Source organism: Cucurbita moschata, unplaced genomic scaffold, assembly GCF_002738365.1.
Source record: "Cucurbita moschata cultivar Rifu unplaced genomic scaffold, Cmos_1.0 Cmo_Scf00017, whole genome shotgun sequence".
In the NCBI taxonomy this organism is placed as follows: domain Eukaryota; kingdom Viridiplantae; phylum Streptophyta; class Magnoliopsida; order Cucurbitales; family Cucurbitaceae; genus Cucurbita; species Cucurbita moschata.
Window position 1 is genome coordinate 487,410 of NW_019268533.1, and position 13,203 is coordinate 500,612.

The 13,203-nt window shown below is 36.5% G+C and overlaps 3 protein-coding genes and 3 non-coding genes across 7 annotated transcripts; 4 read left to right on the plus strand and 2 right to left on the minus strand.

Annotated features, from left to right (window-relative positions):
• Positions 1 to 301: 301 nt before the first annotated feature.
• Positions 302 to 2,829, minus strand: LOC111455410 (glucan endo-1,3-beta-glucosidase 12-like). Its single transcript, XM_023097076.1, has 3 exons — positions 2,678 to 2,829; positions 1,248 to 2,576; positions 302 to 547 (listed from the first exon to the last, which is right to left on the minus strand). Exons 1-3 carry the CDS (start codon positions 2,733 to 2,735, stop codon positions 513 to 515), a joined length of 1,422 nt encoding a protein of 473 aa, XP_022952844.1. The 5' UTR covers positions 2,736 to 2,829; the 3' UTR covers positions 302 to 512.
• Positions 2,830 to 4,831: 2,002 nt separating this feature from the next.
• LOC111455344 (small ubiquitin-related modifier 1-like) lies at positions 4,832 to 5,554 on the plus strand. Its single transcript, XM_023096970.1, has 3 exons — positions 4,832 to 4,952; positions 5,038 to 5,187; positions 5,277 to 5,554. Exons 1-3 carry the CDS (start codon positions 4,854 to 4,856, stop codon positions 5,367 to 5,369), a joined length of 342 nt encoding a protein of 113 aa, XP_022952738.1. The 5' UTR covers positions 4,832 to 4,853; the 3' UTR covers positions 5,370 to 5,554.
• Positions 5,555 to 5,903: 349 nt separating this feature from the next.
• LOC111455643 lies at positions 5,904 to 6,134 on the plus strand. The gene has a single exon (XR_002712624.1). It is a non-coding gene; the product is annotated as a small nucleolar RNA Z112 (small nucleolar RNA).
• A 22-nt stretch (positions 6,135 to 6,156) lies between these two features.
• Positions 6,157 to 6,298, plus strand: LOC111455646. Its single transcript, XR_002712627.1, has one exon. It is a non-coding gene; the product is annotated as a small nucleolar RNA snoR2/U65 (small nucleolar RNA).
• An 85-nt stretch (positions 6,299 to 6,383) lies between these two features.
• Positions 6,384 to 6,470, plus strand: LOC111455644. Its single transcript, XR_002712625.1, has one exon. It is a non-coding gene; the product is annotated as a small nucleolar RNA snoR77Y (small nucleolar RNA).
• Positions 6,471 to 6,516: 46 nt separating this feature from the next.
• LOC111455429 lies at positions 6,517 to 11,313 on the minus strand. 2 transcript variants are annotated; one of them, XM_023097097.1, is made up of 11 exons: positions 11,005 to 11,313; positions 10,281 to 10,434; positions 9,851 to 10,025; positions 9,081 to 9,196; positions 8,516 to 8,583; positions 8,165 to 8,168; positions 7,908 to 8,055; positions 7,283 to 7,349; positions 7,063 to 7,134; positions 6,887 to 6,952; positions 6,517 to 6,813 (listed from the first exon to the last, which is right to left on the minus strand). In XM_023097097.1, exons 1-11 carry the CDS (start codon positions 11,182 to 11,184, stop codon positions 6,682 to 6,684), a joined length of 1,182 nt encoding a protein of 393 aa, XP_022952865.1. In that variant the 5' UTR covers positions 11,185 to 11,313; the 3' UTR covers positions 6,517 to 6,681. The 2 variants fall into 2 exon arrangements, with proteins under 2 accessions (XP_022952865.1, XP_022952866.1); XM_023097098.1 differs by lacking the exon at positions 8,165 to 8,168 and having other exon boundaries at positions 8,524 to 8,583.
• Positions 11,314 to 13,203: the final 1,890 nt, after the last annotated feature.

A 13,203-nucleotide genomic window follows, 5' to 3' on the forward strand; every position in this document is an offset into this window, starting at 1 on the left:
TCTAAGTTAAACGATGACGTAAGAGACGTGATGGATGGCCCCATAAGCACATGGGCACAACAATTTATGCAAATACCACTAAAGTAATCAAATTCTAAAAGACCATTGTCCTTCGAAATGAGAATATTATATTATACTACAAACATGCCATAGATTCTTTAATATATTGAATATGGAGACATGATTTACACAAAAAAATGTCACAACCCACTAGAAAATCTCATGATTAAATTTTAACATATGCTTGAAACAATATAATTAGATTATATTAAAAAAAAAAACACCAGATGAAGTCTAACAGTAACAAGGAAGAACAGAACATGTTATAATTACAGACAAGGAACTCTTACAACAACATTAAACAACCTTAAAACCCAACCGCCATTATCCAAACCAATTGGATTACAAAAGAATTCTGTTTCATATTCTAAGAACAAACTTAAAAGGTTAACCATTTGTTTTTGTTTCTATGATCCCTTCCACACTTCGACTGCTCCCATTAATGAGATTCTTCAATAACCAGTTGGGAACTCGCAGCTACCAAACTCTGCAGAAAAAGGCGACCAAAAGGGAAAAGAAGAACACAAAAAAGACAGCCCTTTTTCAGAAACTTGATGCTCAAAGGAATGAGAATAAGCAAAGAAAAAAAGAACCCAAAAGCTCAAATTCTCTTCAGTTTTTGTCTTCTCATTGAGTAAAAAAAAGAGATAAAGAGCCACACCCATTATAAAGATCCCATCTTTTTCTCTCTTTTTCATTCAAAATTAATAAAAAAAAACTTCAAATTCATGCCTTTTTCTTCGATCCCACACATTAATATATATATATATATATATATATATATATATGATATCAAAGTTAGACATCAAGCGGTGTGCTAACGAGAACGCTAGCGCCCCAGATGATAGATTGTAATACACTTACTGAAAACTTTAAAAAGGGTAATGAAAATATTTACTAGAAAGGGTATTATATATATACACTTTTTACCACAGAAAATGGGATTTTCAAAATATTTTAGAAAAAAATAAAAGTGCAACGTCAGCAACATTGGGTTCTTTTGTTTAGTAGTTAGTGCGTGAAATTTGACTTCTTACTGAGCTGGCGTGCAGCTCATTCTTCAACCTCGGGGCCCGTGCGGTGCATTTTAGCATGGAAATGCGGACCGGGTCGGATTATCTAACGTGCGCATTTTAAGGAAAAAAAGGGTGAATTAATAATAATGAGTGGAGTTATAGAGTACTTACTAGGTGGTTGAGTGACGACGTAAGCCGCCCCGCCAAAGTAACACGTGCCAATCTTGCGGGCGTTCTTTTGGTAATAACTATTAAAAGCATATGAAGCGTGTGCCTGGAGAGTGTTAGGATTGTAACACGTGGCACTGGGTTGGATCGGACGGCAATCTGCTCCTCCCTCGCCACAAGCATAATCTAGACCTGCCTGCAGCTTCTCTTTACCCGCTTCACCACTCGCAACGCACCACGTGTTCCCGGTTTGACTCTTTGATACACCGCCATCGCCGCTGCCTGAACCTGCCTGCCCGTCTCCGCCGGTTGCGGGCGCCGGGGACGGTTTGTCGTGGTAATCTTTCAACTCTTCGGTAGTGAACGGGATGTCGTAAACTCTCTCTTCGTTAGGGTAAAATAAACCGTAGTTTCTTTCCGATGTGGGACCGTTCTTTTTGTTCTCGTTGAAAAGGGCAAATAAATAGACGGTCAGATCTGCTTTCGGCCTCAACGGAGTTCCACCGCCGCTCAAAATCCGACGGATCAGATTCCCGTTGTATGCGGCGGCGTTTGCAACACTAGCGCCGATCTCGTTCTCGTCGCCTTTCGACGGCCACCCAGTTTCCGTAACCACCAATTTAATATCGTCGTATTTAAGAGCCGACATTGCGGCAAAAACGGCGTCGATTTGGGCGTCAAATAAGTTGAAATACCGGTAACCACTGCCGGAATCCACCACGCCGGGATTCTCCCGGAAAAGAGCGTAGTCTAAAGAAATCACGTCGGAGTTGGACTCGTAAGCAAAAAATGGGTAAGCGTTAACCATTAAATAAGAGCCAGTTTGCCGGAGAAACTCCAACATTGGCCGGAAAACCGGTTCGACTAGCTCCGGTCGGAATGAACCGGCTGAGGAAGGGTAAGAGTTTTGTAAGGCGCTTAAAGCTATAGGCGAAGAGACTTTAATGGCGGAATGGAGGTTGTGTTTGACGAGGGCTTGGTGAATATTCTTCATCGCCGGAACAAGAAACGACGTCGTATTATGCGGGTCGACGAAGACTTCGTTCCCGACGGCAATGGCTTCGATTTCAGTGGAAGGGTAATACGCCGCCACATTCTTTTCGACCCAAGTGTAGGCGAAGGAGAGGCGTTTGGCGGCGGCGAAGAGGAGTTCGTTAGGCAAATCGACGGTGACTTTAATGCCGGAGCCGGAGAGTGCTCTGAGAACCGCCGGATCGGTGTCGTAAACTTTGACCCTTTGAAGGCCGTGGGATTTGAGAAGCTTAACGACTTTGACGGCGGAGGGGAGGTCGTTGGCGATTCTGCCGTAGTTGACTCCGATCGAACCACTCTCTGCAACAAAAAAAAAAAGAACAGGACACAGTGAAGACCAAAACAAAACCAACAATTTGTCACAGAAAAAGTCAAATGGTTTGGGTTTGGGTTAAGGTTACCTGCAAATGGGGAGAGGAAGAGGAGGAAGATGAAGAAGGAGAGAGTTAGCCGCTCCATTACAAAGCACTAAAATTGTGGATGGTTAGGAGCAGAGTGGGTGAGTGGCTGAGTGAGTGGCCGAGGGCGAGTGATGGGTGCGTCTTTTATCACTGAGAAAGCTCAGTGATGGGCCCAACATGGGCAGGGCTCAAAACTCAGGCTCCTTTGTTTCCAGCTAATCTTACTGGCTATCTTAAAATCTACCATTTTTAGCCCTCTTTTTTACCGTTGAAAAAGCAACCCTCTCTACTCCTAACCTTAATTATTAGCCAATCTGGCCTCCTACCCTCAGTCGAGGTTAGATGTTCGATTCTTATTGAAAATTGTAGATGTTTGATTTTCGTTCAAAAAATACTACTATTTATTCCTAACCCTAATTGTATTAGCCGATCTTGAGCCCTACTCTCAATCGATCAAAATGTTAGTGTTCGATTCTCGTTGAAAAAATACTACTCTTACTTATGACCCTAATTGTTGGTCAATCTCGAGTCCTACTGTTAATCGATCAAGATGTTAGATGTTCGATTCCCGTTGAAAAAATACTACTCTTTACTCCTAACCTTAATTATTAGTGAATTTTGAGCCCTTGTGTCAAACGATTAAGAGATTAGATGCTCAACGATTTTTGTTGAAAAAATGCTCAACTATTTACTCCTAACCCTAATTATTAGCCAATCTCGAACCTTACTGTCAATCGGTCAAGAGGTTAGATGTTCAATTTATATTGAAAAAAAAAAGCACGACTCTTTACTCCAAATCCTAATTATTAGCTAGTCTCGAGCCCTATTGTCAATCAATCAAGAGGTTAAGTGTTCGATTCCTCCGAATTTTACCGAAATAGAAAATATAAAAAAAGTCGATAGGATCCTAATATTAACTCCAATATTACACGTTTTTAAAGCTAAATTACAAAAAGTACTTATATTGGACGATAATCGAGACCTTAAACGAATATAGCGATGACCTAAAACAGCGTGGAGACACTCGGGTCCGAATTTCGATTTCAGATCATCCCAACATTGTTTGTTTATACTTTTGTAAAACAAACTACACAGGTAAGTTTTACAATTTAGGCAGTTTAATTTGTATTGTAGGCTAGGAAGAAAGTAAAATAGCGTTATAAACCTTGACCTTGGATCTGAACCGTCGATTACCTCACGCCTGATAATCATAAAATGAACGGTCAAGATCCCGATCCACGCCAGAACCGTTTGGACAACAATGGGCCCACAAAACTCGACCGTTTTCCTGGTACTGCTAAAAAATTTGTCATTTTTAATACAGTGCATCGCGACCACACCGTTTTCAATGTAACGTCGACGTACATGCCTTCCACGTGGCATTGTCGCTGACATCAGACATGGTCCACCGGAGTGAATTGGAAATGTAAACCAGCGAATCATTACAGTAATAATAAGTTTATTACTTTTTTTTTTCGATATTCAATTCTAAAATAAAGTAAATTTTATTTTTTTTAATAATACTTTATTGTATTTATGATGCATTTATTTTAAAGACACCTATAATTATTATTGGAAAAATTTTAAACTATTTCGGGTCATATTTACTTTAATTCCATTAACTTTTTTTTTAGAATTTAAATTTTGAATGAATAATCTTAAATTATATTGAGTAAAAAAAAAAAAGAAAAAGTAATTTATGGTCAAAGGTCCAATAAATTGGTAGCCTAAAATAAGGCTACACATAAATAAAGAGTGTCATTCATAGGTCACCATTATTAATATTCATATATGTCATTATCAACAATATGATTATATATTTCAAAAATATATTAATTAAAAAATATTTGGTCATTTTAGATATATTAATAAATTTTATTTAATATTAAAATATCATGTTTTTTTATTTTTTCAATAATTTAGAAATATGGTTATTTTTTTAAATACAAAATCAAAATTACTTTCTAAACGGGCGGAGATTTGGTTGGTCGAAAAATGTTGGGCCCAAAGGCCCAAATGATTGAGAGGCCCAAAACACAAAAGCAGTCAAGGAAGTTAGAAACCCAAGACGCCAGAAATTAAACCAATGATTTTACGACACGTGTAAAGGCGGGGTCTTCGCAACCACTGAACAGAACAGAGTTTTTCCCGAGAACGAGAAATTTCAGTTTCGAAAATGTCGACAACGATGGATGAAAATCAGGAAGCACCGATCCGGAAACCCGAAGCAGAACCCGGAAACCCGAACTATGTCAACGTGAAGGTCAACGGGCAGGTTCTGTTTCGATTTTTGATTTCAGTGTTGTTTGGACGAATCCTTAAAACCGTCGAAATGAAAGTGAAGTTTATTTGATTGGTAGGATGGGAGTGAAGTGTATTTCAGGATTTGTAAGAGGACGCAACTCAGTAAACTCATGAAAGCGTACTGTAAACGACAAGCGTTGGAGCTGAGAACCATTGCGTTTCTGTTGGACGGCCATGCCATTGCCGGAAACCAAACAGCCGATGAGGTTGTTTTTTTCGAACCTCTTCTTTTTTGGGGGGTTTGGTTTGGTTTTTTTATCCTAATTTCTGTGTGTCGGTTCGATTCGATTCTCAGCTGGGAATGGAGGATGGGGATAAAATTGATGCTATGAAACACCACGGCGGCGGCGGCGGCGGAAGAGTAAAGTGGATCTTTTCATTTCTCTGAAAAATGGTCACCGATCCGGCGAACTGGTTTTTGGATTGTCGTAAAATCATGAAACCACCGAACATGTTAAGAAACGACGACGTTTTGGATTTGGTTTTACCTTGCTCATTGAGTGAGCTTCCTCGCACGTGCAAGCTGTTTTGTGTGTAAATATTAAGGATTTAATACCATTTTATGGTATATTTAGTTTTAGGTTATCACTTATTTTACTTTATTCGATTTTAAAAATTATTATTTTAATTTTTTTTAGTTATAAGCTATTGAGATCCTGAGGGCCCAAATTGAAAAGGCCCGGCCCATATTGAAAAAGCCCGGCCCATATTGAGATCAACGTCAGAAATTAGGGCTACAAATTCAGGGCCCCTAAACTCTCGGCCTCTCTCGCCTCCATAAATACCGACCAATCTCCGTCGTCATCTTCATCTTTCTGAAGTTGAATTCGTCCCTAATTATGATTCCTTTTATTTCAGCGGCTTTGGATTTCTTTCTTTCCGAATTTGCAATAGGATTTGTTGGTTTAGGGTTTAGTGTTTGAATCCAATGAGGAAGCTCTCCCAAAATTGATAGGAAGTGCCGTATGACACTCCAAATCGCAGCGAGAAGCCATGGAACTCGGCTGTGGTTCCCATCCGCCAGTGAGCTCCGTCTCCGATTCGTCTCTTTACCGGAGCGATCTGGTTTCGTCGGGGTTTTTACTGGTCGGGAATTTGCAGCCGGTTATGTGATTCTCCTGTGTGGTTGATTTGAAACGGGTCTCTGAGGATTTTGTGTTTGTTTTTTGTTCTGCGGTTCGATGCCACGTCGTCGGTAGCTCAATGGCGGTGACCGTCGATGCTATGATTGAACCAAAAACAAATCTTTTACATCTTGATAGGAATCTGTTCATCTTTTTCTATGGATTTACAGAGCCGTTTTGTGTGATTACATTTCTTCTATTCCATTTATTTCAACATTCAAATTCATCTTATCGTTCTATTCCCAGTTTTTGTCTCAAATTTAATTTCATGAACTGAAAAGCCAATGAGGATTTGTTCTGTTTTAGTTGGAATTACCGGCTGAGTTTTCATTGATGTCAAATAGACTGGCTATCTGAGGCTTTGAAATCTTGATATCACTTGCATTTGTAGTTTTGTGTTATGGGATTCACTTGGGATGCAATCTTAATATCATTTGTTGAACAATTTCTAAGTAACAATATCCTTAAATCAATAATACACTTTTATAAATGTTAAAATGAAAAATGTTAACAATGGAAGGTAATCAATAACACACTACAAAAAAAAAAGGGGGGAAGTTCTTTGCCGAGTACATATTACTCAGTGTCTCTGTCGGGACCAACATATAACGTCCAACACGTAGAGATCAAAATAATTAGGACTCCAACTATTGGGCCAAACGGAGCCACTCCTAATACTCCAATATGCCACAATTGCACCAGTGAAGCCTGGAATTTAGGGTTCCTCAATTTAGAAAAACTTTTGAGTAAGGACATAAACAAAGAAAGCTGGTTAAGTTACCTCCATATACCGAAGGTTGGCTACTTTGCTGGTTTTCTCAAGTTGAAGTCCCCGAGCCCAACAGACCTTCAGTTGGAAATTGCAATAGACAGCTCAATTAAATTGTGCATAAAATGTCGGCCAGTTCATTGCTTTGACTGTTCATCATATTATAGCCCTAATGGAGTCAAAATTACCTCGGCCAAGAAGGCAAGCAGACCAAGCACTAGCATCATGAAAATTGAATATAGACTTGGCATTACCAGATCCTGCATTAAGAAAATGATCCACGCTTCAATAAACCATGTATCTGCATTCCAGTCAAGGAAGAACAGCCACGGTACAAGGAAAAAAAGGTATATAGCTCTCTGAAAGTAAGAGGATTTGATTATGAAGTATTTTTGAGCTGCGGCTCACCTCAAAGAACATTGCACACATTGCAGTGACAGGACAAGCCAGCATGCCGAAAGAGAAAACTGTAGCACTGCAAGGACATCAGAAATGAGTACTCACAATAATCGACACATTTTCTGTCAACCTAGACATGATCCACACTAGGAAGTATTCACCACTGAAAACCCCCAAGCAACATAGCCTCCATTGCTACGCCTAAAGTTAAATTTACAGGCGCTGTTTTGTTTTCATGTTCTTCTGTACTAGGCCGTCTGTCTCTACCATAGTTTCTGCTATCATCTTATGAAATCTTGTGAGATACGAAAAACATTTAGGAGCCTTTTGGGATGTATGTATGTTTGGTATCATAAGCCTGTGTTTTAGGTGTGGGTTTAGTAAACTAAGGTTTAGAAAACGGTGAGGGCTTAACAGTCACTGTCAAGCACGTGAGTATGCCCAGCCAAACCCAGGCATGGCTAGCCTTCACCACCCCAAACATGCTTGGTTGGGTGATTCCGATTAGAAGGATCCCCAAGTTTGTAAAGTAAAAATGACAAAGGTTATTAAGAAGGAAGAAAAATTGGATGTATACTGGGCCTTTTTTTTTTCTTTCTATATTACCTATACGAAGGAAAGTAAATAAACTTACACTGGTTGATCAGATGCTTTTGCACTGGCTCTAATAAGGCAGTGACTAATTCCACCAGCTATAGATCCAGCAAAACCAATTAGTACTGCATATGCATGGTGACTTCGCAGGGGCGGTTTTATGCTTCCCTTCCCAGCATTAGTTAACCCTTCAAATAAGGTAATGCAACAATTGTGGCGTAAGAGAAACAAGAACTCGTTCCTTTACAACATGGCTCAACAAGCAAAAGGCAACCGCAAGTTTTGATGAATATTTACCTGCCTTGTGGAAGAGATTTCAGATGGGAAAAATCAAAATAAGAGCAAAGATAAGTAATAGCTGCACGAGATTGCATGTTTTCAAATAACATGAACAAATGAAGATTCAATATGAAGGACATATAAGAACATAATTAATGGCATTAGCCACTAGTCTCTTGAACAGACATGCTTGAACTTCTAACAGCATTACAAACAATTTTTTTTTTTTCTTTTTTTGGGGGTGGGGGGAGGGGGGAGGTGATCCTATTGGTGTGTGAGTACAGAACCTCTAATAGCTTTCTAGAAAGGAAAAAACTATATAGCATAGAACCAACATGAAAAAAAAAAATCGAGGGTAAGTTAACTCACTTCGGTACCTGGACTAGTAAATAGATCTTGGAAAATTAGTAGAACACCAAAAAAACTGCAAGCAAGACCTGAAATGGGAGGGTAATCAGAAAGTACTCACTTCTTGCCTTCACAAAATGCATACAAGAGTTTTTAAATACTAAACTGAAAAGAAGAAACCAAATAGATTAGCTAGCGTCGATAATATATGAAAATAATATGAAACGAAAACAACAAAGATCCAATCATAAACGTTCAGACAAACATGGGTGTGAAGAGAGAAAGAGAGACTAATATGTTAATATTTTTATTTATAACTGAACCGTTGAATATTTATGCTCACCGCCTACCCGCCTCTAATGCTTCGCAGTATTTGTCTACCCCAAGTCTAGTTCCAACGGATAACAAGGATTTCTCGAGTTTTAAAGTTATTAGTTTTAAGGATTAAACTCCCAACTCAAAAAGGCATTTTCAAACATCCTAAGCCTTTACAATCAGTGAAAGATCAACACTAAATAATGTGCAACATCATTTCACATCATGCTGCATTCTTTGGAGGGTATAAAATGAAAGACCAAGTCCATACCGCCGAAGTCAGAAATTTTTAACTTCTCCTGCAGAATAATTCTTGCCACAACTGAAGCCAGTAAGGGAGTAGTAAAGCTAATTACAACTGCCTGAGACGAAGGCAACCTTTGAATGCTGAAATGAAGAACAAATCAAAGAACTGTTAATATTCGATAATGCTAAAAAACAGAAGGCAGCAAATCAATGTTGGATGGTTGTCCGATGAAACTGGAGAAAGATTTCATGGATAAAATACCAAATAAATTTTGATTGGAAAGGTGCATAGTAATGGTAATTATATGGGAAGATTTCATTTAAACCACATTCCAAACAACCCCATTAGTTGTGGGATGTCAGGTAATGTTAGATCAGAGAGTATTGCTTGTGGGCAATATTTCACATAATGTAATGAGACTGCATGCAATCCATTTTCTGAACCTTCAACCTCAAGGGAAGGAGTACATGTTAAGTATCATTGAGCTATGCTCATGTTGGTTGCATGCAATCCATTTTTTAAGGAACAATAGCAAGAAAATGATCGACTTGGTTGTCTAGACACCAAGACCATATGATCAAGGCGTTAAATCAGAAACTTAAGGGAAAGAATACTTCAATTCACACAACAGCAAGTATGTCTCGCATCCTAAGAAAGTATAAAAGTAATTTCACTAACCCATGTTTCCTTTAAACACAAAGATAACAAATTCTATTATTCAAAACATTTTTAAAAATATCTACACTGTAATTGAGCATTATTTGCAATAAAAATGTAGGACTAACGTCATATACCTGTAAATAAAACTCATCATCGAGAGAAGTCCTGCTAAGGCACGAGAAATCAAAAGCTTCCTAACATGTGTCAGTCCAAATATTGGTTGCTCGCTCCTCCTCAACCACAAATACGATAGTAATGTAATAATTGTGCATCTTGTAAAAGTCATTTCAAGAATTGGTATAGGTTGAGCTGCCAATACAAGTAAAAATTTGAATAATAATAACAACTAAAACTGAGCCGGAAAGCAGATCATTTATTAATTGGTTGGGATAAGAAACTTTGTTAGATTAGAGGTGTGCCGAGAAAGAGAAAATAATAGGCCTAAAATCTACACGCAAACAAAAGTCTATAGGAACAGGAAATGACAGTTCTCTTATTGAGCACCACGTTTCATTGTAATGTAAAATCATTTCAAAATTCAGTCAGGAGAAAGTTTTTACCAACCAGAAAAAAAACCCATCAGAATTTCCATGGTGAAGTAGAAGATGGAGGATAGAGAAGCACAGAGTAAACCCGAGTATCTTGATCCACCCCAAATCCAAATAATTGATTGGGTTAATGAAGATACCTCGCTATCATGGATTTTCTTCACCTGATCCTGAAAATGCATATAAAACAATAATTGACATAATGTTTAATCAATTTAAACAGCTTGAGTTATTTCATTACTGCCAATAAATACAACCATTAAATGACAAAAAAGAGCGAGGGGAAAAGTGACCAAATCGACTTGAGGGGCCTTTTTAGAGAAAAAACTTCGATTAACAATGACTTGTTCCAAGACATATCAAGCAACCACTGAAGCGGGGTGCATGAGTTCTTAGAAACCTTTAAACGATTATGTACCAAACTAGAGCAAATTTAGCATGCTCAGAACTCTATACACCGAAGTTATTAATAGAAAATAACAGCTAAACTTTGATACCTAAATCCAATCTCCTTGCATTCAGAGGAACCCAGCACTATTCCGAATCTCTAACTTACTATCATATATGATCCAAGGAACAAAGAAAATAAACTAAAACAATACAATATACGCAGACGATAAAAATAGAAGAATCATAATGCAAACACATCGAGATTCCACATCTCCGCAACTAAAATAGGCAACAACAGAGGAACAGCAGATTAAAACAACGAAAAAATAAGTGAGCAAAGTGAGTTATACCAAAGGTTTCCTTCGAGGATAAGAGATGGTGAAGATGTTGATCTTGGGCTTTTCAATTTGGGTCAACAGAGGAGCATCCTCCTCCAAGATCGAAACCACGTCGGGGATTGACGGAGACTCATCCCGGACGATAAGCTCCACCAAATGATCTGCTTCGCTATTGTTCATATCGGACGCCATTATTGCGATTTCCGGAGGTGAAGAAATGAAGAAATTTTACAGATGCAGAGAGTTCGGACGTGGAGAACGACGGCTAAGCTCACCACAAGAACGGAGACCATCGATTTTTCTACTCTTCTAATTATTGCAAAATACTCCTTACGGTTTAGTATAATTCAAATAAAATGTATATGTAATTACATTTTCACCCTTAAATAAGCTACTATTTACAAAAGCACCTCTAAATTTTTAAAAATTTAGTTTTGTTAATTAATATTATTTCCGAATTTGGGCTTAAATTGATGGATTTAATTTGGATTGGGCCGAGGGACTTCAAATCTCTTAAATTCATAACTTTCTTATTGGGCTACAATATTTTTAACTATTAAAACCAATAAATTCATCCTAAAATATGATTAATAGTTTAATTATATAAATATCGACCCTAAATTGAGCATAATTCAACATTAATTAAAGACCGAGAAGCGATTTTATAGTATAAGGTGATGTCATTTAATCGTAACTATTCAATTTATAGTTTATTTATAATTTTAAAATCGATCTGATTATTTGAAACCGATTAGAAGTTCTTTTTTGTTACGTGGAGGGGTTAGATTTACCTGTTTCAATTATAAATATTTTTTAAATTAATAATTTGCATAATTTTTATTTATAATTAATTAAAATTATACTTCTTATATGATAAAATTAATTTTAAAGTGCTAAATTTAAAATTGGTTGAAATTTTATGATTTAAATTTAGACAAATAGAAATATTATATTAATGACTAATTTCCAACAATGTAATCAGCAGTCAATTAATTAGTTGAAGCATGCGTCAGTTACAAAAACATTATTCATTAATTTCCACGAAATATATATATATATATATATATATATTTTTATTTATTTATTTATTATTTTCCCATCAAATTCAATTACTTTATGGAAAAGACAAGAAAATAAAGACACTAAAGTGGGTTATATAAAAATTTGCCACATTTTTTATTTTGACTTGTAGAGTTGAACAAAATCCCTTTTATTAATTAACACTATATTCAAATTAATGATTTAAGGTCTTAGCGGTATTTTTATTTATTTTAAATAATTATAAAAATTAATGAAAAATATATTTTAGGTATTTTTTATGGGCTCTAATTTTAATCTAAATTAACTAATATTACAAATGAAAAAATTCAAAATTTAAAAGACGTTACATTTAAGAATTAAATAGAATTAAGATGATTTTTTTTTTTTTTGTGATAAAACTTTATTAAAACCATGGGACACGATTAAAAAGGGAAGTTTCTATATGTGTAATTTTCACCCAAATAAATAGACTCGAAAATCGAGAAAACAATATAACTTACCCAAAAATATAAATATGAAAATTCAAATTTGGGAATCAATAATTGCACAAAATTGGGAGAATAAATCAAGTAAATAACCCAATAATGCAAAATAATCAATAAAAGAACATACAAAATTTTTAATAATAAATCAAATTATAACCCGACAAATAAAGTAAAATAAACAAAAACTTGCCCTAAATAATTAAGCAAAATGGCATATTCCAAAAAGCCATAAATTTAAATTGCAAAATTGGCATAATTTTAAAAGATGTTGGAATTTTTTAATTAAATTTTGAAAAAGAAAAGGAGGGAAAAGAACAGCCATAAAACTTGCAATAATATATTAAAAGTAAGAATTTAATAAAATATATATATATATATATAACTTCCAAGGTGTCGGCCGAATAAGTGGGGACCACGAGTAGGACCCAGAGAGATTGGGTGTTTTAACTTGGTGGGGCCCGCCACCGTGGATACGGCAGCCGAACCAGGGACCGCCGGTGGCCCGTCTTCCTACCACCGACAATCCATAAATAATTTGCATTTGCAATTTTTTTTTATTTATTTACTATTTTCGACTCTCTTTATTAATGTACTGTTTTACCCCTATCGGAAAACAATTTAATGGATTAATTAATTGTTTGGTCGAATCCGGTTTTTTTTTTTTTTTTTTTTTTTTTTTTTTTTT

Excerpts from the sequence above, each read along its gene's own strand:
- LOC111455410 (XM_023097076.1), bottom strand. The coding sequence starts at position 2,735 with ATGGAGCGGCTAACTCTCTCCTTCTTCATCTTCCTCCTCTTCCTCTCC. Across the intron at positions 2,577-2,677 it reads CTTCCTCTCCCCATTTGCAG|AGAGTGGTTCGATCGGAGTC; the intron begins GTAACCTTAACC and ends TTTTTGTTGCAG. Across the intron at positions 548-1,247 it reads CGTCGTCACTCAACCACCTA|AGTTTGGTAGCTGCGAGTTC; the intron begins GTAAGTACTCTA and ends CTTTTTCTGCAG.
- LOC111455344 (XM_023096970.1), top strand. The coding sequence starts at position 4,854 with ATGTCGACAACGATGGATGAAAATCAGGAAGCACCGATCCGGAAACCC. Across the intron at positions 4,953-5,037 it reads ACGTGAAGGTCAACGGGCAG|GATGGGAGTGAAGTGTATTT; the intron begins GTTCTGTTTCGA and ends TTTGATTGGTAG. Across the intron at positions 5,188-5,276 it reads GAAACCAAACAGCCGATGAG|CTGGGAATGGAGGATGGGGA; the intron begins GTTGTTTTTTTC and ends TTCGATTCTCAG.
- LOC111455429 (XM_023097097.1), bottom strand. The coding sequence starts at position 11,184 with ATGGCGTCCGATATGAACAATAGCGAAGCAGATCATTTGGTGGAGCTT. Across the intron at positions 10,435-11,004 it reads ATCCTCGAAGGAAACCTTTG|GATCAGGTGAAGAAAATCCA; the intron begins GTATAACTCACT and ends ATGCATTTTCAG. Across the intron at positions 8,584-9,080 it reads AAAAATTTCTGACTTCGGCG|GTCTTGCTTGCAGTTTTTTT; the intron begins GTATGGACTTGG and ends CTCCCATTTCAG.